Consider the following 25907-nt stretch of genomic DNA (forward strand, 5'->3'; position numbering starts at 1 on the left):
AGCTGTAATCCAAAAAAAACCTCAAGGGCCACATGACTTATTTAGAGCAAACAATGTGTTAAGTACAATATTATTAAAATGAAGGGATGCTTCGTACTTCAAAGCTTATTCTTCATTCTGGAGCGTTATGCATCTCTCTCTCTCTCTCTCTCTCTCTCTCTCTCTCTTTCCCCATATCTCAAATGTCCTCATAATGTCTCAGCATACATGCCTACAGAAAAAGTCCTAGTTTGTGTGGCACCCAATGTGCCAATATGAAGTTTGAATTGTTTTTTGTTTAACTCGGAGAGGGCTGTGCCTGAAACTGTACATATGAAACTGTGAGGCAATATTTGTTTTGCAGCTGCCTTTACTTTCCTCTTGATAAATAGAGGATTCATGTTTCCCCTTGTGCTGTCAGTCTTCTGATCTTTCTGAATAATAGCAACGGTTATGAAAATTTGCATTGTAGATTAAGTGTGAAAGATGTCACAGATCTGAATTAACAAGCAGCAAAAAGTTGATGTATATCCCTGTCCTCTCAGAAGAGTGCTCTTTTTCATAACTCAGGCAGCCTGGAATTTGTGGGGCAGCTCAGATGCGGTGGTGGGAGCAAAGAGGGAAGGAAGTTAAGGAAGAGTGAAGACAGAAAACACACCTTGCCTTCTCAGCACCCTGAAACCTTCCTCTGCTGTGCTGCAAAGTGCTAAAGGACTGCTAGCCTTAAACAATTTTCATGCTTTTAATACTTGTGAATTTTGGAAGCGAAAGCTCCAGAGGTCAAACAGCAGTAAAGGTAAAGGTAAAGGGACCCCTGACCATTAGGTCCAGTCGTGACCGGCTCGGGGGTTGCGGCGCTCATCTCACTTTATTGGCCGAGGGAGCCGGCGTACAGCTTCCGGGTCATGTGGCCAGCATGACTAAGCCGCTTCTGGCGAACCAGAGCAGTGCACGGAAACGCCGTTTACCTTCCCGCCGGAGCGGTACCTATTTATCTACTTGCACTTTGACGTGCTTTTGAGCTGCTAGATGGGCAGGAGCTGGGACAGAGCAACGGGAGCTCACCCCGTCACAGGGATTCGAACCGCCGACCTTCTGATCAGCAAGTCCTAGGCTCTGTGGTTTAACCCACAGTGTTTCTAGGGAAATAAAACCCTTTAATGCTGAATCACAGAACTGTACTGTTATGGTTTATAGCTTCATATATTGCTATTAACTGTGAATAGCTGAGTTCTTCGTGTTTTGCAATGAAGGCATACAGTCTTGTTGCAGCATTTCATTTTAATAGCAACCTTGCCTCTCTAGATCGAAGCGTTATATTCCTCTGATGAAATTTGGCTTCAGTTTTGCAGAGGTTTCTTTCTTCACAGCACCTTATTTTCATTGTTAAATTTCTGCTTTTGATTGCATTTTTTTGTGTCTTTAAAGCATTATATATCTTTCATAAGTAAAGCATAATATTGTGCGAAAAACTATTTGAAATTTAGAGTACTTCACTGTAGCTAGGCATAATGTTTTTAATCCCTATATACTCCAAAGCAAGTGGAACATGCCTCTGGCCTGAGGCATCCTGTGGCAAAAACACACTTAAGGATTTGATAATTGCCCAGTTTGTGCTCTCATCATAACATATTGAAGCCCAACAAGTGGCACCAGCTCCACACCAAATCATATTTCACTTGTGTTAAAAGTAAGGCAAGTTTTTATTAGGTTCCTGAGGTGAGAAAATGCCTTCATTTATATGCGTGCTCAGACAGAAGAACATATGCCACATCTTTTGTATCACATCATTTTTATTCTTCCTAAGTTCTTTTGATACTGCAAATTAATATATCATCGCTTTCATCCAAGTGACAATGTGCAGGGACGTCTTCTTCCAAGAATAACCTGCCCCCTCACTAGTCTGGCACAACTTTTTCTCTGTCACAAAGAACATTCTTCAAAATAGCTTAAAAGGAGAGGGGTAGTGAGTGAAGAGCTTGGAGACTTGAGGCTTATCCATACTTCTGCTTGTGCCGTGTCCAGAAGCACAGTCCGAATGGTTTTCTGCTTGACCTGGGCTTTCTAGGCACACGTCTGAGCGGATTCCCCCTTGCCCTGCTCCTTTCCAAGGAAAACCCACTCTTTAGAGATAGATCAGAACAAATGGCAATCCAAGGGAAACCCAAATTGTCGTTGGCTCCACTTGAGTGCTAAAGAGTGTTTTTCCATGAATAGGAAAACAGAAAGACAAGAGGAAGTATGAATAAGCCCTTACTTCCCAGAGCGCAATTGCAACGCAATTGGCAGATTAACTATATCAAATATTTGATGTTTTAGATATTCCTCTGAGTTCTTTAGTGCCATCCTCCTGAAAAAGAGAGCCATTAATACTGGAAACTTCCATAAACCAAAACTAACTCCTTCGTGGGAGCAATTGTGCTGTCACAACTGATGGGAGTTGTGTTTTGATTCTAGACTTCGATTTCAGCATTGCTTAAAATAATGTTTTAAGGCGGTACAAGATTTCTCCTCTTTTGTTTTTTCTGTGCTGAAGTTTTAAAGAATGCATTTGCTCTGAATGTTTCTTTGAATTGCTTCCAGAGCATAAACACAAGGCATGGCTTAATACCTAACGTTTCTGGAATGTATTTTACATTACGAAGCTAGGAGTGCCTTTCATTATGGATTTCCAATTACAGTGGTACCTCGGGTTAAGTACTTAATTCGTTCCGGAGGTCCGTACTTAACCTGAAACTGTTCTTAACCTGAAACACGACTTTAGCTAATGGGGCCTCCAGTTGCTGCCGCGCCGCCGGAGCCCGATTTCTGTTCTTATCCTGAAGCGTATGTAACCTGAAGTGTATGTAACCCGAAGTACCACGGTAAATTATTCCCTGGTTGTGTCTAAGATAGTGAAATGGCTGTTGCCTTTCTGACTCTGGTCATCTTACCTAAAAAAGGATGTAACACAGCGATTCAGAAAAGGGCAACAAAAATGACCAAGAGGATGGATCAGCTCCTCTATGAAGGAAGAGTACAACTGTTGGGGATTTTTTTGTTTAGAGAAAAGGCAAGTAAGAGGCAAAATTACGAATTTTCTGTAGAAAGTAGATAGAAATAGACTTTTCTCTCCCCCCCTCCCTCTCATAACACTAGATTCAAGGCAGATAAAAGAAAGTACTTCTTCCCACAGCACATTGTTAAACTACAGAACTCACTCCCACAAGAGGCTATGTTCTCTGATAGCTATGTTCTCCCTCCACAGTCAGAGGCAGTGATGCTTCCAGTTTCTGGAAACTGCAGGAGTGGTGAGTGCTGTTGTGCTATGGTCTTGCTTGTGGGCCTCCCATAGGCTTTTTCAGAAAAATGGAGGACCCAAAAAAGCCAGTTTGTCTGGCCTCCGAAACCTCATTCGATGGTGGCAGCAGCAAAAAGAAATAAATCTAAAGTATTGATTGAGCTGCCAGTCCAGTGCCCTGATGGGGATGCAACTCAAGCTCTCTCCAGTCAACAGATTCATAATTTAATGGGTGGGGAGGGGATGATAAGCTCTCCGAGATCAGCTAAGGAGGGAGACTGTGCTTGCAAGTATAGGGCGCCCCTCCCCAAACTGCTAGCATGTAGCTCTCCAGGGTAGATGCCCAAGCCAATGGCGAATTCCTCAGCCCAGAAATGGTTAGCCATTCCTACGATAGACAACTTAAGGTCACATGAACAACTCCCACTAAAATTTGCTGTGGGGAATACAGGTATGCAGTTATTAAAGGGCAAGTCATCCTAACCTTAAGCAAGGCATTGTCTACCAGCAAGGAAGACTGTTATGCTAGGTGTGCTTACTAGAGAGAGCAAGACCCACTGAACAAAGTGGGATCATTTCTAAGAAAACATGTAAGTTTGGGCTGCTGTTCTATTTCTACTGTAACTGTTAGTATCAATGAAGACTTCTGCAATTTTGCTCTTGCGATCAACTCAAATGGTAGCAGCGTAGCCTTGAAGAGACAGTTTTGTTAATGTGCAATCAGTTTTAGCGTAAAGGCTTGCAGTTGTCACAAAGCATTTCCTTGTATTGAAGAGTTAGTTAAGTATAAAGCTCTCAAGTTCAAGGGGGCAGGAGCTGTCTTAATGAAGAACAGCTTCAAAGGTTTTCAGTAAAGATAAAATTCCAGGAAAGGTGCAACATGTTTCCCTACTAAGAATTTTCTGTTTTGCATTTTCTAAGAAATCTTGATGTCATCAGGAATGGTGAAGTTCCTCTCTCCCTTTTTGGAACAGTTGCATGTAAGAACAAGTGAAAGATTTGGATGCAGTCCAGGACTCATGGAAGTCAATGGCAAAATTCTTGTTAGGGTGTGTGCGTGTGCTTCTTGCTGTCATCCTTGAGCTGGTTTAATTAAGAACAAGTACCTATTTATTTCTTTGCTTCTAAGTTGAGGCTTTTTGGGATGTCAGGCATACCTCAAAACTACATCAGACAGTAACGACCTCCACATTGATCTAAGTAGTCGGAATGACAAACCAGGGACTGTGAGGATCAGTGCAAGTAGCATAGTTCAAAACAGTGATCTTTGGCACACAAGCACCACACTAAAGTTTTATCTCTTCCATGGATGGTACTATATACTGAATGTAAATACCCTACTGTAGTGGTGTCTGTCTGACAGCAAAATACTGTCTTATTAAGAGTTCTAGTGAAATGTTTCATTTGAAAATGTTGAATCTTTTAGTATTTAGAGGTGAAGGAGCAAGGCAGCAAAAATGTAAAAAATAAATAAATTGCTAAATGTAGGGAAATATGGGTTTTAATTATAGAGATAATGATCTTTTGAAGTACTGTTTCAAAACATCTTTGGCTGTGTGTCAGCAATCCAAAGCCAAAACCTGTGTAATTGAGTCTTGTTCATATTTCTCTCCTGATAGGCAGCCTTCTTTCATTTCTGTTCCATCCGTACTATTTACATTTTAGATTGCAAGCCCCTCGGTAGCAGAAACCAGTGGGTTGTTTTTGTTTTTGTTTTGCTATATCTCTCTTCAAAGTGGTGCTCCATAAATATCCTCTGCCATGTTTACTATTGAACCTCATAACATATTAGCATAGAATCATAGAATTGGAAGCTGACCCTGAGAATCACCTAGTCTAATCCCCTGCAATGCAAGAATATGCAGCTATCCCTTATGTCTTCCTTATTCCAGCCATTTTTCTAACTGTCAAATATTGGAGGGTGGGCAAATACAGGCTTTCAGAATCATGGTAAACATGGATTTTAAAAAGAACACCTTCATGCTTGTTTAATGAAAAATAAAATTCTTCTGCAGCTACTGAACTGCTCGCGTAATCCAATGTGTTCAACAGTGAGAGATTTCCAAGAAGGCAGGAAACTGTAAAAGGGCAAGGCTTTCCAAGCTCTCCTGTTTGGTTTACAAAACCCTTGTGTTTTTAATGCTAGAGCTCCCTCCGCCCCCCTCCTCTTTCTCAGAATCTCATCTCTAGGAAATCCAGAGTGCTGCATAACTGTGAAGCACTTAGATTTGCAACAGACGACTCAAAGTCTCATGCTTGAAATAATCTGCTTTTCAAAACTCAAACAAACCCACCAAACAACCCTCTTACGTGTATATAGCCCTTCTTGCTCCCCCCCCCCCGCTTGCTTTGTAGAGTGACTTGATGAAGGCAAGCTTTGGATAAAGGCGAAATAAAACACTGCTTAGAAAAAGATTGTGATCCTGGCATTGTGGGAGTTATCTGAAATTTCTTAAACAAACTAAAATCTAGACAGATGTGAAGCTTTCGGTGACACCTTGAATCTGATCTCAGGCTATAAAGTGGAGTGTAGTATTAACACACTAATAAACTCACCCACATCCTCCTCCTCCTCTCTTTCCGCTGCCAATTGATTGCCCTGCTTTGCAGATCTTGCTATCACCTACTTTAATTATGGACAGTGGTGAGTGGAACTTCCTTTGTTCTGGTTGGTATTTGGTTTGCAAATAATATTAAGCCACGGTTTGGTGCTATGAAATTGCCCTTTAGTTCAACAATTTTGGCAGGTTATTCTTCCAAATCCAAAATTTGCCCTTCTCTCTGTTTTTTGATTCTGAAAATTGGGATTTGGGCCAAAAGAACTAATAACTTATCTGATAACTTTGACAAGGTGCACAATAGCCAAATTCAGAAGAACTTTGGATACTGACCTTACGGCAGTTTGATATCAACAGCTCTTAAGGCAAGTTGACTAACCAACTTCAAGGCTGTAGGAAAATCCAAGACATGGGCAAATTCTATGCTGTTTTGCCAAGTTTTATTACATAAGCAGCAACTAAGGAACACTGGTACGGACCTCTGGGTTCTCATGGAAGACTTTGGGAGGACACTTTTCAAAGATAGATATGATGAGTGTAACTACTTCAGAAGAACTGTGCGATGCACTCCCCATTTCAATAACTACGTGTTGTGTTGCATTGTTTGGTATTTGAAAAATGAATAAAAATACGTTGCATTAAAAAGCTGCTTGTAGAACTAGCACAAATCAGTTTTATGTGGCGACAGATAATTTTATATTTAATGGTCTCCAGAGATTATGCATTGTGAGACAACGTGAATCACTATGGGTTTATATGTATATTGGTCAAAATTTAGTTTGGTCTTGGAAATGTGCAGTCTTCGATCCTCTGTGGCGAATTATTGCCGTGTTAAAACAGCTGTAAAATACAGCATTTCAAACAGAAAGAATTAATAGTAAAAATTAATAATCCGTGTAGGCCAGTAACTTTAAAGTCTCAACCAGGAGGTTTCTCTGCTTATAGATTATTTTTCTGATTAGCTTTTTCCTTTATTAAAATTTTCCTTGGATATTTTGTCAGTAAAATTTGTACACTCCGTTTTTAGTATTATTTGTATTATTTAGAGTGTGGCATTTGTTTTTAGTACTATAGGTCCCATATTACATAAAATCTGTTAAACTGACATGAAAGTGGAGCAAGAAAATTATTTGCTGCTTGACAGACATGCATGTGTTTGTTAAGCCTGCCTCAACTTGTCAGAAGAAACTGCTTAATAGTTGTAACTATAGTGGTTGTATTAAGTTTCCTAAGGCGCATGAAATCTTGCTTGTTTGTGTTTGCAGCCCAATCCTGTACACATTTATTAAGCAGGAAGTTCCTCTGAATTTAAAAGAGCTTACTTGTAAGTAGTGTGCAGGGCAGTAGCCTTCATTTTATGGGGCAACATGAACTCTACAAAGTTCAGGCATAAAATAATATAAAACATCTTGGTACTGGTTGCTAGAACAGCTCTTGTTTGGTACAATAGCTGTACCAAACTTCTCTCAAGTGTTTCTTACTCTCAAGGATACCACGGTCCTTTTATTTGTTTTTGCTTTGCAAAACCCTTCCTTTCCTATGGAACATCCTGTGGAATGCAGGCTGTGTTTCTGTGAATTAGCTTACAACAGTACCAAATTGCTGATGATGAGGAACGTAGTCTTAGGTCATGTAGTGCAGACTTTTATTTTCATTTTTGCATTATTCAGGAACTCCAGGCTTTCACCAGCAGTTTTATAGTACAACATGTGTTGGAGGAGATCATGCACTCGACAAAGGCAATTGGAAGCTTATTAAGAACAGCATGGTCTTCGAGGCAGTGGAGGGACTTACGTAATTGGTATCCTAAAGCTGCTAGACACCCCTGCATTTCTTTTTCTATATCGCCTTTCCTACACGATTGCTCTTTCTACCTCTCTAGCCAGTGGCAGTAAATTGGACAAAGTACATTGCTACTGTGTCTTCTACCAATGTATATAATTTTGTTGCTTATGTTGTGCCACTGTCGTGTACAGTTGTACCTCGTTTTGCGGCCAGGATCCGTTCCGGAGCCCCGGCCACTAGCTGAAAATGACGCAGGGCAAAGCGCCACATCTGCGCATGCGCGTGGAGTGGTTTGTGCTTCCGCGCATGCACTTCTACGCGATTTAGCACTTCTGCACATGCACGAGTGGCAAACCTGGAAGTAACCCATTCCGGTACTTCTGGGTTTGCCGCTGACAACTGCCGGAATGGACGCTAGACAAGGCCAACATTCACAGAGGTATTACTGTACTGTATTTGCAGCAAATTGAAATAAGTCTTATTTTTATAATGTGTACACTTGCACCCCATACAGCAGGGCATTGATAATTCTAACAATGATTTACTGTATTTTTCGCTCTATAAGACGCACCAGACCACAAGACGCACCTTGTTTTTGGAGGAGGAAAACAAGAAAAAAAATATTCTGAATCTCAGAAGCCAGAACAGCAAGAGGTATCGCTACGCAGTGAAAGCAGCAATCCCTCTTGCTGTTCTGGCTTCTGGGATAGCTGCGCAGCCTGCATTCACTCCATAAGACGCACACACATTTTCCCTTGCTTTTTAGGAGGGAAAAAGTGAGTCTTATAGAGCAAAAAATACGGTAAATAACGCCGTGCCCCTTCTCTTCCACAAGCATGCTGCTCCTTGCACACACCTGCATGTAGCTTCTTCTCTCCTATTGGACAGTGACACACCCTGGGCAAGTGTGTAAACTTAAGGCTTTTCTGTAGAAGGAAGCAACTACAGGAGGCCCATGAAGGACTTGTGTATCTATTTTTCTTCCTTTCCTTACTATTCTCTCTGAGGTACCTGTGATGTGGCAATTGCTCCCCCATGCATCACAATGGGTTTTTCACCAGCAACTGATAAAACATCTCACTGTTCATACACCTGTCTCTGTGTAATGGAGTCATATTTCTGTCTTGAAAAGCTTGCATTTATAGGCCATAATTTATCTCATTTGTATGCTCAGGGTGTATCAGGGTGTATCAGCTGCTCAGGGTGTATCAGCTGTGGAGCTGAGAGTTTCTTAAACTCTATTATTCACTTTGTGGATCTGCAGTTTCTTTTCATGCTTGTGTTTTGAGTCCCTGTGGGAACCCCATCCATGTGCTGGTTAATTATTTATAAGTGGTCAATACTATACTAGGTTTACAGTAGGTTTGTTTTGGACTGTGGTTTGCATTCCCTAGTATTGTTTTGCTTGAGAGCCAGCGCTCCATGAGAGTATTTTCATAGCAGGAACCTGTTTTCATGTGATGGGTGGGTGGGAGGATATGAACCCGATACACCAGCACTGCATAAACAAAACGGTTGACAAGCCAGATATCCTGAAATGGAACATGGCCTCTGGGATTGCAAGGATCAGTCTGAAAGAAAGTTGTTTGTTTTTTGAAAAAAATAAAAATAAAACCTAAGATTTTCAAGGATGCTGAACTGTACTCTCAGTATCAATGTTTGCCACAGCCTCTGGGTACCTAAAATGCATAAACGAGATTAACTGGGGGGGAGGGGTCCTGAGGCACCAGTGCAGCCGTCAGAAAGTCTTTCCTCAAAAATCCACAATGCCCATAGCATTTTTATTACTGTCTGTGTTTTTTTTTGCCCTTTTATATGTGGCAGCCACTTTGTGTTGCCATTTTCTGACTGGCGCCCATCAAAATTCTAAATGTCCCCATTGCCCCCCTAGAAGGTTGCCAGCCCTTGGTATAGAGTAAAATGGATTTTTCTTAAATCCTTCTCTCGTGTTGCTATGTCCATTAAGACCTCTTAATTGCACCGGGACCAGTTTACCTACAAGATCAGCTCCCTTCATATGTGCCCACTCAACTGATTTGGTCGGCGGAACTGGCACAACTACAGGTGCCACACAACACCTGTTCCCCATTTGTAGGAACTCAATCGTTTCGTGTGGCAGCCCCTGCACTGTGGAACTCCCTGCCGCTTGAGAACAAGCAGGCGACATCACTTATACACTTTTCAGCGCCTGCTTAAAAGCATTCCTGTTTAGACAAGCCTACCCAGATACTTAGAAAGCTGAGGTAATATAAATCTGTTTTGATATTTTAACTTTTGTATGTTTTAGAGTAGGGTTGCAATTCTATTTTTTCTTGATTTCATTGATTTATCTTTTTATAAACCGCTTTGTCCTCTCAATCAGCCTGTTTTTTAGTTATTACTTTAGCTACTCCTAGGATTCAGTTTTGTAACAAGGCTGGTACTGACCTCAAAGGTTTATCACTGTACAGCGGTACCTTCGTTCTCAAACTTAATCCGTGCTGCAAGTCCGTTCCAAAACCAAAACGTTCTAAAACCAAGGCATGCTTACCCATAGAAAGTAATGCAAATGGATTAATCTGTTCCAGACTTCTAAAAACAACCCCTAAAACAGCAATTTAACATGAATTTTACTATCTAACGAGACCATTAATCCATAAAATGAAAGCAATAATCGATGTACTGTACTGTAAAATAAATAAGACAGTATTGTAGATGATAAAAATAAAAATTTTTTTTTCTTACCTGCACTAATGATAGCCATTGGGGGGCTTTTATCCATTTCCGCAGTCACACAATCAACCAGTAGCTGAACTGGGTTCCACGCAGTCACAAAAACAAATTAACCAAAAAAGCCTCAAAAACAAAAATGCAAAATAAATAGCAAAAACAAAAGCACCAAATTTAATCCGTTCTAGAAGCCCATTTGACTTCCGAAATGTTCGAAAACATAGGGGCAGCTTCTGATTGGTGCAGGTGCCCCGGAAACAATAGCCAACAGACATATCAGATGTTCAGCTTCCAAAAATTGTTTGAAAACCAGAACACTTATTTCCGGGTTTTCAGCATTTGAGAACCAAGGTACCACTGTATCTGCCTACAGAATAAGCATACAAAGATTCTAGAACCAGTAAACATTTTTGGAGGGGGTCCTGCATGGTCAAGGAATTGCTACAATACTCCCATGACACATTAACCCCCCCCCCCTTTTGCTATGCTGCATGAATTCAGGGAAATCACTGTATTTATTTACTCTCTTATGTTGCCTGGCCTTTGGAGTTTAATTTATGTCTCTTTTCAGGACTCGCCTTTTGATTTTTGATGTTTTTTTTACCCTTGACCTGGAAGTGAATCCCACTTTGATCTTGTGGCATTCTTACCAGCACCCACCCTTCCGTACCCTGGCAGAATATTTCACAAGACCCCTATCTGCAGGCCCATCGGAGTGTCCACATCAACTGTTTGCAAATCGCTACAATATAGGCTCAAGTTGAAAACCCATGATTAGTAAGCAGTCTATAGCTCCCAGGTAAGTCTCGTGTGTTTATTCCCTAAACATCCTTTTGGAGTGAAAGGTGGAACAGAAATCTATCAGCCAAGTAGATTAAAAGGGAAGGAAACAGCAAAAGTAATTGAACTTGTCTTGACTGAGAAGCTCCAAATGACTAGAAATATACTTAGCTGTGAAAGTGGGATCATCTTTCAACTGAACTTTCGTTTCAGGGGCCAGGTGTGCTGAGCGTAGTTAGATGGTTTTACACTGACTTGATTTCAGTTCTGAAAGAAAGACAGAGGTTCCTTTCAGTGCTAGCTCCAGGTTTTGGCTGTTCTTTGGGCTTGCTACTTTATTTTTAAATTTTTTATTGGGTTACAGACGCTTCAGGTTACAGACTCCACTAACCCAGAAATAGTACCTCTGGTTAAGAATCGTGGGGGGGGGGGGGACGGGTGGCATGGCGGCAGTGGGAGGCCCCATTAGCTAAAGTGGTACCTCAGGTTAAGAACAGTTTCAGGTTCAGAACGGACCTCCAGAACAAATTAAGTTCTTAATCCAAGGTACCACTGTATTACTCTATCCCACCTTTCCTCCAACTAGATCCAGGTATCATACGTGGGTTTTCCCCCTCCTCTTTATATCCTGTGAATGTGAGGTTAGGCTGAGAAATGGTGACTGGCCCGAGGTCACCCCGTGTCTTGCATGGCTGAGTGGGGATTTGAACCCTGGTTTCTCAGATCCTTGTCGAACACACTAACCAGTACGCCACACTGGCTCTGAGCATTATTCCTCCCTAAATAGGTCTACTAACCTTTCTACTACAGTGGTACTTCTGGTTATGAACGCTTCAGGTTACGAGCTCCGCTAACCCGGAAGTAGCTGCTCCTGGTTGCAAACTTTGCCCCAGGATGCGAACGGAAATCATGCTCCAGAGACGCACATGCAGCGGGAGGCCCCATTAGCGAAAGAGCACCTCAGGATACGGACGGTTTCAGCTTAAGAACGGACTTCCGGAACGAAATAAGTTCATAAGCAGAGGCACCACTCTATAGCCACTGCCCCTTCACTCGGTCTCTTCCTCTGAGCCCAGCCTGTATTTGCATGGAGGGAGCGAGATAAGCAGAGGTTGCTTCTCCTTGTTCCCATTGACAGGACTTCATAGGTCTCCAGGGTCCCCCAGCTGAAGGGTGGGTCTTTGCAAGAGCCGACCCTTGGCCTTGGCCTCATTGCAAACTTATCCAGGCAACAGCCAGTTTGACAGATATTTGGAACATGTTGTAGTGGAGGGATATCTGCATATATGCCCTGCTGATGAGCCTCCCAGGGACATCTGCCTTGCCACTCATGGATTGGAAAGCTGAACTAGATGTATGCTAAGCTAGATGTTCTGATGAGTGTTTTTCTGTAACAAAGCAGCATTGGTTGTAATTGGAACTAAAAATAACTGTAACTGTTTTACTGTAATCTCTGAGCTTAACTGCATTATATAACCGCCTCTCGTAAATGGCAATTATTTTTATGATTGTAAGAGCAAACAGCTGTAGCAGAAATCCCAGATCCATGACCTCAGTTGTTGTGATGCTGCCTGTGCAAATTTTCTTCTTTAGAAATTGCCGTAATGAGAATTTTGCCCAGTCTAGTTGATTGTTTTGCAAGCATCCTATAGATGATACTTGACAGGCTTTGCGAAGAGAGAAAAAGGAGTGAGATTACCATGAGAGCTCCACTGTTTACCATAAAGACCATATTTCAGTTTATTAAGCCAATATTTGAACAAGTCTTATGACCCCACAGTCAGCCACTTTGTTCCTCCCTTCGCAAAAACCATGAAACAAACCAGTTAAACTTAATTTCTCCTTATTTATAAACCGTGGAGCTATGGTTAACAACTTCAGAACAGCTTCAAAGCATGGTTTCATAATGTGGCTTGTTTGGAAACCTTGATGTAACAGAAAACTATGGTTAACTGAAGACTTCTTGGTTTGTTTGCCTTCCTACACAAAGGGGGAAGTGAAATGGCTGCATTTAGGGTCCCAAGGCTTGTTCCTGCTTCTTGAAGACGTTGGATACATGGGTGTAGGTTTTTTCTTCGGTTAAGGGTCTCCTGAGATAAATCCTGAAAGGCCAGGATGGGGTTTTCTCCATATCGGAGGTTGGTTGAGTTTCTGAGGTTGTTGCATATTTTTTCTTTCTTTTTGTAGCAGGCGGAGCACATGATTATGTCTCATGGAGGGGCGCTGGCTTTTGGCATGGGTCTTAGAGCTCTGTGTGCCCTTTCCAGATCATCTACTTTGAGTTTCAGGCTTGGAATTGTGGTTTTTAGCCAGCATACGATGAGATCGTCCAGGTTTTTGTCCTCCATTTTCTCGGGAAAATTGCGGAGGAGGATATAGTAGTGTCTACTGTGATCTTCAGGGTCTGCTAGTTTAATTCTTGCTTCCATGCTTTCTCTTTCTTGGCAGCTATCCATATCAGCTAATTTATTTTTCAGACATGTGTTTTCCTCTTGGAGTTGCTCTATTTGTTTTAGTTGCATCTGGTTTTCCTTTTCTAGAGTGGTGATGGTAATTTTGACTCACAGGCAGTTTTAATTTCACTGTCGGGCCCACGGGACCTGGATGTCGGGTCCATGGGTTAGGGCTAAGGCAACAGTCTTCAATGGTTCAGGTCTCTTGCATGGATGCCATTACAGTTCTTCAAAGAAAATAATAATAATAATATAATAATATAAATAAATAAATTCCAGCAGGGGAGGGCCTGCGCTGCATTTGTTTTTTCCCAGGCTGGTCTCTGGTGTGCGGTTCCCCCTTGGGCCCCAGCCTGCTCTTTGCTCTAGCCACTGGGGAGGTAGGCTCAGGGTCGGGCCTGGGCTAGGCTAAGTGATTCCTTGTGGTGTCCCTGGCCCTCCCGGTACCCTCCTACCTCTCTTCCTTGGCAATGGTGGTGGCAGTGGTTGTGGCGGCAGTGGTGGTAAGTTGGTGCTCGGCTGAGGGTGGGGGTGGCTCTGTCTTGCCTCCTGTTTTCCTTGTTTTTTGTGTTTGGCTCCGGAGGCCTCCGGGCCCAGGAGCTCCGCTAGGTTGTCAGTGGGGTGCTCTCGGTCCCAGCAGGATTGAAGTGGTTGTGGGGGGCTGGAGGCCCTGCGTGGCCTCCTCGGTTGTCATGCTGGACACCCCGATTCCCCCCAGTCATTCCCCCCAGCACAGGGACTAACCAGGTAGCGCTGTTGGTGCTAGCCGTCCTCAGGAGCTCTGCGCAGCCATGTCCCCGCTAATATAGTATTTTCAGCTTCTTGCCTTACCCCTCTGCTTGAATAAAATCTCTAGTTAGATAAATAGGAAAGCATCTACCATCCCTGTCCTTCTAGGAGTTCTTGGTTTCCATGAAGTCGAGTGAATCAGCGCCTTTGGTTATGTGTTTCCTCTTGCGGCTGTTGAAATATTCAAGTTGTACTGAAAATGTGGCTGTTTTTACCTGTGTTGGCTTGATGAAACGAGCATCTGTTTCAAAGAGGACAAATTGGAGAATAGTTGTTTTAAAGGCAATTTCAGTATGAATCTGCAAATCTTTACCAGTGTGTTAAACAGATTTTGGCCTTGTGCCTTTGTTTGTGCTGCCAAGGGCACCTAGCATTAAATCACCTCATGTCCTAATCTTTCAGCTGTTGTTTACAGCCATAATTTCTCGTGGGGTGACTTGGGGGCACAAAAAGTAACCTGTTCTTTGTATTAAAACTGTAACATGGGTGACTTCAAAAATGATGCTCCTTGCCACATTTGCCATTCGGTATATACTTACTCTTGTAAGTTGTATTATGTGATCAACTCCTAAAGCATCCCTAGTGTGGACCCCCTGTTCTTCCTTTCTGCATTTGTTACAAAGATGATTTTGCAGTTTTAGCATTTCACACTCCCAGCGGCAGCCACTCTAGCATTCAGGGCAAATTTATCACTTAATTCAGTGGGTGATTTTGAATTTCTTGTTGAGGGAGATGAATTCATTTAACCTTTCATGGCTACACATATCCATTGCATGTCGAACTTACGGGCTGTTGAATTCTCTCCTCCCTTGGAGGAGTTTATCTCCTTTGTTAGAGAAAAAACTGCATCAGTGACCTTACAGTTGTGTTATAAAAATAGAATTAAGTAGACTTTAGCAAATGTGAAGAGAATTATTTTATTTGCATTAGTTATTATTTCTGTTGGGACTGTGGACATGACCATGGAACAATCTTTTGTTTACCTCTCTCTTAAGGCATTGCAGTGTAAAATTATAGATACAATGGTACCTTGGTTCTCAAACTTAATCCATTCCAGAAGTCAGTTCCAAAACCAAAGCATTCCAAAACCAAGGCGCACTTTCACTTAGAAAGCAATGCAAAGTGGATTAATCCATCCCAGACTTTTAAAAACAACCCCTAAAACAGCAATTTAACATGAATGTTACTATCTAACGAGTTACAGATAGGTAGCCGTGTTGGTCTGCCATAGTCAAAACAAAAAAATTTTTTTCCTTCCAGTAGCACCTTAAAGACCAACTAAGTTAGTTCTTATCTAACGAGACCATTGATCCATAAAATGAAAGCAATAAACAATATACTGCAGTCACACAATCAATCAATCTGTAGCTGAACTGGGTTCCACACAGTCACACACAAAAAGAGCTGCAAAAACAAAAACGCAAAATAAATAGCAAAAACAGACAGACCTCAGCGTAACACTCAAATCAGAAGCATAACACTCAAAACGGAGCACATTCAGCTTCTGGAAAAAGTTCGCAAACCAGAACACTTACTTCCAGGTTTGTAGTGTTTGGGTTCCAAGTTGTTTGAGTACCAAGGCGTTTAAGAACCAAGGTACCACACTCTCTCTCTCTCTAATATCTCACTTTACTGAATATATATATAACATAGAACATAAAAAGAGCCTGCTGAACCAGGCCAAGGGTCCAGCATCCTATTCTCACACTGGCCAGCTAGATGCCTTTGGGATGCTCACAAACAGGACCTGAGAGCAACAGCACACTACCCACCTGAAATTCTCAGCAACTGGTATTCAAATACATACTGCCTTTGTTCCTAGAGGTAGCATATAGCTATGATGACTAGTAGACTTATCCTCCTCTAATTCCATTTTAAAGCCGTTTAATTTGGTGGCTAGTAGCCACGGATAGCCTTATTCACCACCGATTTGTTCTAATCCTCTTTTAAAGCCAAAATCCATTTGTTACATACAGTATGATTAGATACGTGTATTTACCACTCTTGAAATATGCCTTGTATTTTTTACACATCTCCACGTAACATTTTTCTAAATTAATTGCCCTTGTATTATTATCTTCATTGTTCCTGAACAAATCACAAAACACTTCGTTTGCCTAGTTCCCGCAATTTTAAAGTGGCATTCGCCATATGGAACTGTAGAAGAAGAAGCCACGGTGATGCCGTAGCAAAGTGTGGAATTCCTATCTGGAGGAGTTTATAATCTAATAAAAAGGCTTGAGCAAAACCAGCGCTGAACAGTGCTTTCCTGGAAACAAAGCAAGTGGCGAGCGGTTGCTATAGCTGCAGTGCTTCGAGGAACATATGGCCTTTTAGGAATCACTGGAGACCTTCCCGCTGTGCTCCATTAACAAATTGTTGCTTCAGTACAAGCATAACCTCTGCAGTGACCTGCTTATTCGTGTATGTCCGCTGTGCATGGAAATCCTGTCTTGATCACAAACAGGGAACTAGAAGAAAATGCTGAGAGATGAGCAAAAGCATTTCCCCCAATCAGAAATAGCTTAACTAAATCTATCACACTGTTTCCTCTCTCTCAGCTCTGTTCCCATCAATATTCCTTAATGCAGGGCAAACATTTTGGAGCTCCTTAAGGTCATGTATTTCCCATCATACAGCCCTCTGAAAAACCACTTCTCTATTAAAATATGCCAGTTTCTAACAGGGCACATCCACTGCTACTTCCATGCCAAGCTACTGCTTGTCTGAACGGTAGAGCTGGGTATAGCTGGGCACTGTTTACCAGTAGCAGGCAGTGTGGTGGGTTGGCAGCACACACCTCTGGCCTCCTGTTGCCTGTGTCACTGCAACAGACTGAGATGGAGAAGGGGAAGCAGTGAGGAGGTGGTGAGGATGACATGGTGCAAATGCAACAGTGGAGCCAATCCCCTCTCCATCCCAATGTGCAGCAGCAACGCAGAAGGTCAGATGGCCACCACTGGCACACCTACTAGCCACGACTAGTGTTTATTCTGCCGCAAGTGTTGTTGTTGTTTAGTCGTTTAGTCGTATCCGACTCTTCGTGACCCCATGGACCAGAGCACGCCAGGCACTCCTGTCTTCCACTGCCTCCCGCAGTTTGGTCAAACTCATGTTGGTAGCTTCGAGAACACTGTCCAACCATCTCGTCCTCTGTCGTCCCCTTCTCCTTGTGCCCTCCATCTTTCCCAAAATCAGGGTCTTTTCCAGGGAGTCTTCTCTTCTCATGAGGTGGCCAAAGTATTGGAGTCTCAGCTTCAGGATCTGTCCTTCCAGTGAGCACTCGGGGCTGATTGCCTTAAGAATGGATAGGTTTGATCTTCTTGCAGTCCATGAGACTCTCAAGAGTCTCCTCCAGCACCATAATTCAAAAGCAGCAATTCTTCGGTGATCAGCCTTCTTTATGGTCCAGCTCTCACTTCTGCCGCAAGTACTTCTACCTTATCTCTTTTCTCAGGCTAGAAGGCCTAGTCAACTGAACCTTCAGTGCTTTAGTTTGTTTATTTCGCCATGGTAGGATGCCTCACCGTTGCCACGAAGTGTGCACCAGGTTTTGGGTGTCAGTGAGGTTAGAACCCAAAAATCAACCTCTCAAATTTGCAGCTGTAGCAGGAAGAGAATTCATACAACCATTTCTCATCTGTCTGATGATGATAACCCCTGTATGTAGAACGACCTCTTTCTTGCATCAGCAGAGTGCTTTAGGATCTTTGCCTCTGGCTCGAAGGTGTCATAGCCAAAGCCACCCATCTGAATCCAGAACGCCATGGTCCAAGCCAAGTACTCTTTTTTATGCCAGCTGGGTCTCATGGGAGTTGTAATGTAAAACATCTGGAGGGAAACAGGTTGGGGAAGGCTTTGGTAGAGCACACAGGGGTTTGGGGAGGGACTTCACTGAACAGCTGTGTGGTAATGCCTGCTTCATACAATGTGATGATTGCAACCAGTACAAGAAGCTGTAGTTTCTGAATTGGACGTAATATCACACCTCTCAGGCCTTCTACAGTATTCTGTTCCCTTTCTATATAGATTTTCTTTTGTCTGTCTGACAGCTTCATTATATTTCCAGTCAAGTAAAAATGAAAAGAGCATGGCTATACAATACTTAGCATGGAAAACTAAATTGTTTGGCTTTCTCAGTTATAGTAATGATTGACTACTTAAAGAACACTAGCAAAATGCTAAATTGCTATTCTGATGGTATCTTGAAGGGAGTAAGGATAAACTGCTTTAAGATAGTTGTGATTATTATTCCTCTATCTCTCTCTCTCTCTCTCTCTCTCTCTCTCTCTCTCTCACACACACACACACACACACACACACACACACACTTCTGCATGTGATAGTGAAATATTGCTTGTGGCAAGGGTCTTATCTGTTATATCCACCACAAAGAGATGTTGAGATTTTTGCATGATGTCATCTAGTTCAAAAGGAAGCAGCCGGCAATAATGGGCTATTTACTATTGCAAAAAAGTAGAACACTTATTTTTAACATCCAGTATGTTCACCTTTGAAGCAAGAGCTTATTCCTTTGAAATGTGTACATGTTAGACTTTTAAGACAATCTGAATTGGACCAAAAAGATCTACCTAATCCATCATCTTGTTTGCATCTGCAGCCACGTGCCTCTGAGAAAGCCACAATCCCTCTTGAGTAGACATTGTATCTCATACCATTAATAGCAAGATGCATGTAGAGTGGTGCTGATCTTTTTAAAAAGACATGTAGGCTAGAAACCAGCACCTCAACTTGTGGTAACAAATTCTATATTAATTATGCACTACATAGCCAATGGTCAGGGATGGTGAGAGTTGTCGTCCAGACTGGGGGAGACTGGTCTCCAGCCTTTCTGGAATTCAGTATTCCAAGAAATGAATAAAATAACAAAACAACAATTGGAAGTCAAACCAGAGTTAGCTTTATTAAATATATTTCAATGCAACAATCTTGATTTACATAATAAATAATTAATAAGCAATTTATTACAAGCAGCGAGACGTAATATAACTGTACACTGGAAAGACCTTTCTGGCACAGCGATAGGCAGAACAGTTTAGGAAACAGCTCTCATTCAGACATTAACAAATCAGCTACAGTTGATAGGTGGAAAGATAAAGAAAGATTGCTTTACCCCGGTGTGATTAAATTTTATAACATATGCCAGTACAGTCATACCTTGGCATTTGAATAGAATCCGTTCGACTTCCAAAATGTTCAGAAACCAAAGTGCAGCTTCTGATTGGCTGTAGGAAGCTGCTGCAGCCAATCTGAAGCCGCGGAAGCCCCATTGGATGTTCAGGTTCCAGAGAACATTCACAAACCGGAACACTCCCAGGTTTGCGGCGTTCAGGAGCCGAAACGTCTGAATATTAAGGCATTTGGGATCCAAGGTACAACTGTGTTCCAGAAAATGAAGAAGCTCCACCACCAGCATTTGGCTCAATCTGGTTGATATAAACAAAAATTACTATCTTCGCTTTCAACCCTTCTCCTGCATTAGTAAATATACCAACACTTTATATTGTTTCACTGGTAATATAAAAGTAAAAAAAATGACTATTATAATTAATCTAAGCACAACCATAAGGGCTCATGATTAGGTGGTTTAACTATGTGATGTTGAATGTTATATGTTAACTATGTTCTATCCTGTTTCCCCTTTGTTATTGTTATTATTTAAACCACTCCATGAACCAAGAACTGGTACATGGACCACTAATAATGAATATATGTCATAGATATTTCTGCAGATTTATTATGCTACTTTTGTGATGTACAAATGGCATGAGAATCGGTATTATTTATATCACTTATTATTCTTATGATTCCTGTTTATAAAGCCCATTAAAAAGTCTTTTTTTAAAAAATAGAAGACTGAATCCCACACACTGCTATGTTTTTGTCAGAAGATCTGTTTTCAAGTTCTTACTGTTTGTGTTGGATAGTTCTTGTTATCCGAAAAATTGAATACTGTACTTATTTATTTTTTTAAAAAATGGTTGTAATAGTAGCTGCCTTTTCCATCTAAAAAGAACTTTGTAATATGCTTATACAATCTGTTCTGAACAATCCAAATTATCTTCTAAGCCTTGCATATCTATCTATAATCTTCCTAAAAGAAAGAAAATGAAAAATTTTGACAATGACATAGGAGTTGTTTTTTTTATTATTACTATTGTGCTGCTTTGATGTGGGGTTGCCAGCATGATCCTGGAGTTCTGAAATATCTTTCAGAATAAGGCTGTTTTGTAAAGAGCTGCCCGTTTCCCTCCTTCCCACATTCATATCCTACCATTATAATTAGTGCCCATTGAATGGTGTTTATCACCCATTTTGATACAATTTCCAAGGCAACAGAAGCAAAGGACCAGTCCTATAATTGGAAAAGGAAGCCAATACTAACACTTACATTCTGAGCTTTGAGAAGGATTACTGCTTCTAGGTTCAGGTGTAGTGGTAGCAATGGAACTTCAGTTGGTTCTTGGTTCATCCTCTTTAAACAAACTTGGGTGTTCCTTTACTTTGGAACTTTTACCTTTCTTTGTCACCACACATGTCCAGTGGACCTAACCTGCACAATATAGATGGATCAAGCTAACCACATCTCTCAAATGCTACTTCTCTACAGGCTCAATTCAGTAGCAGTTGAAAATGTGAAATTGCTGTGTGCTTCCTTGGGTATTCAGCATTGGTACATTTGCATATTTTGGAAACTTTGGGTTGTGGGGACACTTACTGGACTCTATTTTGGACCCATGGACTCCTGAAGTGCAGATATTTTGACTCTATTACTGAATGAGATTTATTTATGATGCCTATCTAATGATTGTTGGTTACTAGCTGATTGTTCCCCAGTAACAATGTGCCATTAAAAGTGGTAGCAATTTTTCATAGCGATGTACATTTTCTTTTATTCTAGATGATGAGATACCTGGAATTCCTCGAGATGCTTTGAAGAGTCCACCAACAGATCAGCAGATCAACAAGCTTGCTAGGAGACTTGGACCTGAATGGGAGTGCATCGTATTGTCCCTGGGATTGACACAAAATGACATTTATCGTTGTAAAGTCAATCACTCCTACAATATCCAGTCACAGATTGTGAGCGCATTCATTTTATGGAGGCAGCGTTTTGGGAACAAAGCTACCGTGGAGAGCCTGTGTACTGGCTTGAAGTCAGGAGAAGTGGATTCTTCGGTGATCCAGCAGATGTTCCAGTGACCCCCTAGTGTGACTGGAGGCTCAAAAGCCCCCTCTGTATGAAATTGAATCCAACATGTTCACAGAACTGGAAAATATTTGGCGTGCTTCAGTCCCTTTTGAAAAGGATATAAGCATGCAGTTGAAGTAGCCACTCATGAGGTAGCACTACAGGTAGGAAGAAACTGCTGCCATTGAGCAGCAATTGGGGTAGAGGAGCTCCCACAGCCTTTGATCCATTTTCATCATCAGCGGCAGTGGTCAGGGATGATTTAGTCCAGCAACCTATGTGTGGGAAACCCAGCCAGATGGGCAGGGTATAAATAAATAAATAATTATTATTATTATTATTATTATTATTATTATTATTATTATTATTAAGAGCCACAAGTTCCGATCCTTGCATTAGGAAATGCAAAGTGACAGAGGCAGCAGCCAGAGGCAGCGCTTCATGAAGTGCTCCCAACCAGTGAGCTGTCATGCACCTGTGTAGTGCCAAGTCTAAGCACTCCTTGCCTTGTTTCCAGCCTCTCATCTCCTGTCAGTGACGTCCTGGAGGCTCCTCTTCCACACAGCTGACACCCAGCGGCTGCAACCATTGTTACCGCAGGTTACAGACGCTTCAGGTTACACACTCCGCTAACCCAGAAATAGTACCTCGGGTTAAGAGCTTTGCTTCAAGATGAGAACAGAACTCGTGCTCTGGCGGCGCGGCAGCAGCAGCAGGCCCCATTAGCTAAAGTGGTACCTCAGGTTAAGAACAGTTTCAGGTTAAGAACGGACCTCTGGAACGAATTAAGTTCTTAACTAGAGGTACCACTGTATGAACAACTGCAACTGTCAACCTTTTGTTTAGAAAGTAGAAGGGCTAACAGAAATAAGCATCCACCTGTAGGAGCTTATGTGCCAAAGCTACTACAGTGGTACCTTGGTTTTCGAATGTCTCCGTTGACAAACATTTCAGTTTTCAAACACTGTAAATGCTTCGGTTTTCAAACACGCCTCAGAAGTTGAACATGCCATGCGTCTTCCGCTGAGTGCAAGATCCTGAGGCCTAGCTGTTGGCTATTGAGTTTTTGGTTTTCGAACGCTTCAGAACTCGAACAGTTTTCCGGAGTGGATTACGTTTGAAAACCTAGGTACCACTGTATATATTACTTAGCCTTTTTCAGGCATTCAATTTACTGATGTAAATACAATCACATGAGGAAAGAGAGTAGGGGCACATTTTGCCTTCCAACGTAATGCCTTCCCCCTTTTTTTATGGCTGTCTCCCGTAAGGATGAAGGTCTGAAGTGGTATACAAGTACAGAAGCCTTGCCACTTAAGAACTTCACTTTTGAACTCAAGGAGGGCTATAAAGAAGGGGGAAACAATACCTCAGAGAGAGCAGGATTTGCCAGCATGCCTCTAATGCCCCATCCTTGGTTGTCTTCAAATAAGTACGCTGAACCTGTGAGACGTGAGGAGAAATGTCCTAGTGTCTGAGCTAGATCATCAATGGGAAAACCTGCTTGAAGTGCTAGCAGGTACTAGGGGTGTGCTAAATGTAAATAGCCGTGTCTTAGGACAGAGACTTGATATCCACTCACACCTGCTGAAGGTCACTTCAAACCCTGTGAAGATTAACACAGGCAAAGAGAGCTCTGTTTTGGAAGCAGTCACACAGCTTCTTCTGGAATAGAATTTAGTTCTATCCAGTCAAGAAGACAGCTTCCTGTTGATTCATATTGTCAGTATAATAGAATCTGAGTTATATCCCTGTAACAACACTCTGTGGCAAGTTGTGAGTAGATATCAAGTCTCTGTCCTAAGACACAGCCATTTACATTTAGTGGTCCATAAAACTGAATGAAATGAATGGAATGAAACAGCTCTCCAACTTGAAAGGGCCATGCAGTAGGAAGGGCAAATGGAATTGTTGCTTCTCAGGTGACTGTGTTGGAGAGCTGTTTCATTCCATTCATTTCATTCAGTTTTATGGACCACTTTTCTGCTTTAATATCTACAAAAGCTTAAAATGAAATACTAAAATCCTACTACAGTGGTACCTCGGGTTACGTTACCTTCAAGTAACGTAATTTCTAGTTATGAGCGCTGCAAACCCAGAAGTGTATACTTCCAGGTTTCGCTGCACGTGCGTGCACAGAAGCAGTGCCTCCAGATACGGACTTTTCGGGGTACGTATGGACCCCGAAAGAAGGGGACGACAGAGGACGAGATGGTTGGACAGTGTTCTCGAAGCTGCAAACATGAGTCTGACCAAACTGTGGGAGGCAGTGGAAGACAGAAGTGCCTGGCGTGCTCTGGTCCATGGGGTCACGTAGAGTCGGACACGACTAAACGACTAAACAACAACAACAACAACATGGACCCCCGGGATATATTAAGTTTGTATCCGGAGGGTCCACTGTAATACATTTATAAAGAGAGCAGCAATATAGAATGGCCAATATTTTTGAAATGTTTTGGACTTGTTGAGGCTCAAAATATCCATTAAAAGGCATGGTTGAAAATAATGGTTTTAGTCTGGTACCTGATTAGTGCTCATGTGGGTGTTTCTCTGTATGGTTGAAGGTAGTTTCTCAAATTCTAAGTGCCCAGATGTGCCCAGTTCGTGTATAATGTGTTTGTGGGGGGGGGAGCGGGTTTTGGTTTGTGGTTTCTTGGTCTTGTTTTTAACATGTTCTTTGTGTTTTTGTATTGTGAACTGCCCTGAGATCTACAGATGAAGAGTGGTATATTAAATAAATGAAATGAATGTTGCTATGTTCTGTATTCATGCGAAAGTTATGAACACCTACCTTTTTTGGCCCAATTCCGTTGCGAAAATTAGGGTGCGCATTAGATTTGATGGCACATTAGATTCAAGTGAATACGGTAATTCAGTTCCATACACAGATGGAGGAGATTAACTGGAAAATGTTCTAATGTCCTAGAGCCAGCGGTGGAGAACCTTTGTGGCTCTGGAGGGCAGATCTTTACCTGGCTTCACCTTGTAGGCCAATTTTGACAGGTGGGTGGGGCAACCCACATGTCAATCAAATAACGCCACATGACTTTACAGGTGGGTTGCCCCACCCACCTGTCAAAATCCCTTTCAGTCCCTGTTATAGCATTTAAGCAGGGGAGAGTGAGGACTGTACGTTCTCTCTGCAGCAGTTTCTCCCACCATTTTAAAGATCACTGCTAGAGCAATCTTTGAAAGGGTGGGAGAAACCTGCTTTGAGTCAGTCCCCACTCTCCTATCTGAGGGCAGAGGGATGGGGACTGAGCAGTGAGGCAAACACATGTTTCTTCATTGCAGTGTGATGGAGCAGCCTCTCTCAGAGCGGAAGCCTAAAACAGACACCAACAGCTTTAGGCACCCTATTCTGTCATATAGCAATGAAGAGGAAAACCAGGTCTGCTTTCAGGTTTGCTGTACATGCAGCAAGGAAAGCAGACCTGCTCTTTTTTTGGAAAGCCTGTCCCATGCTAATCCTTTTCAGAGGTTGAATGGATCAGCATGAGGTAGGTTTTCCAAGAAGGTTTTGCTCTTCAGTTGATGTCACCAGTGACACCAGCTGATTGGCAGTTGGGCATCATTTGGAGGGAATGGCCTTGCGGGACAAACTGGACCCCCTGATGGGCCCATATTGGCCATGGGCCAGAGGTTTCCTACCCCTCTCCTAGGGTGTGATCTAATTTTGCATGCTTGCTTTGTCTGTCTCTACTAAACAAAGCTACAGGAACTGCTAAGCTTGTCCAATACTTTATTTGCAGTTGGTCGCCATTCAGTGTTGCTAATAAACTGAAGAAATGGAAAGTTTTCTGTGAAAAACTGAAGAATTGGAAAGTGTTCTTCCCCTACATCACAGGCTTTCTATTGTGATAAATAAATCCAGCAATAAAATATATATTTTAGATTGGAAATGCTAGATTTCCATAGTAATGCCTAAACATTTTCTGTAGATTAAAAAAAAACATGCTGCAAAAAACGTTTGACTAAATATTTTCGGTCAGAAATATTTTGCAGCCATGCAGTTGACTCTGTGGGTTATGTCTGTCAGCCCAATTTCCTGCCCACAGTTCCAAGAAACACATCATCAAGTATTTATTTTTGATTCTCTATAAAGCAGCGCAGCACCACTTGAAGTAATTTATGCTCCAGTCAAATTTTAATTTTATCCTGATGATAATTATGTAAGAGTATCTGCTTCCCAAATGTGTAATCAGTAAGCCAGTTTGGCCTTGGGGTCTTGTTTCTCATCTGTCAATCTTGTTTGAACACCATGGGAATGTATATTTGAGCTGTCAACAAATGAAGTGTAACCTGGTAGGGGTGCTATTCTGTAAGTACCAAAGAAATGATGTAGTACAGTGGACACT

At 42.0% G+C, this 25907-nt stretch overlaps 1 protein-coding gene across 2 annotated transcripts in view; it reads left to right on the forward strand.

Annotated features, from left to right (window-relative positions):
• Positions 1-24305, forward strand: part of CRADD (CARD and death domain containing adaptor protein) — a 38401-nt gene extending 14096 nt beyond the window's left edge. For both annotated transcript variants that reach the window (XM_083573495.1, XM_083573494.1), the window contains exon 3: positions 21256-24305. In XM_083573495.1, the coding sequence (XP_083429621.1) occupies positions 21256-21557 (302 nt within the window). In that variant the 3' untranslated portion in view covers positions 21558-24305. The remainder of the gene's footprint in view (positions 1-21255) is intronic.
• The last annotated feature ends 1602 nt before the right edge of the window (positions 24306-25907 follow it).

Source organism: Podarcis filfolensis (genome assembly GCF_964270895.1).
Source record: "Podarcis filfolensis genome assembly, chromosome: 10".
Taxonomy (NCBI): domain Eukaryota; kingdom Metazoa; phylum Chordata; class Lepidosauria; order Squamata; family Lacertidae; genus Podarcis; species Podarcis filfolensis.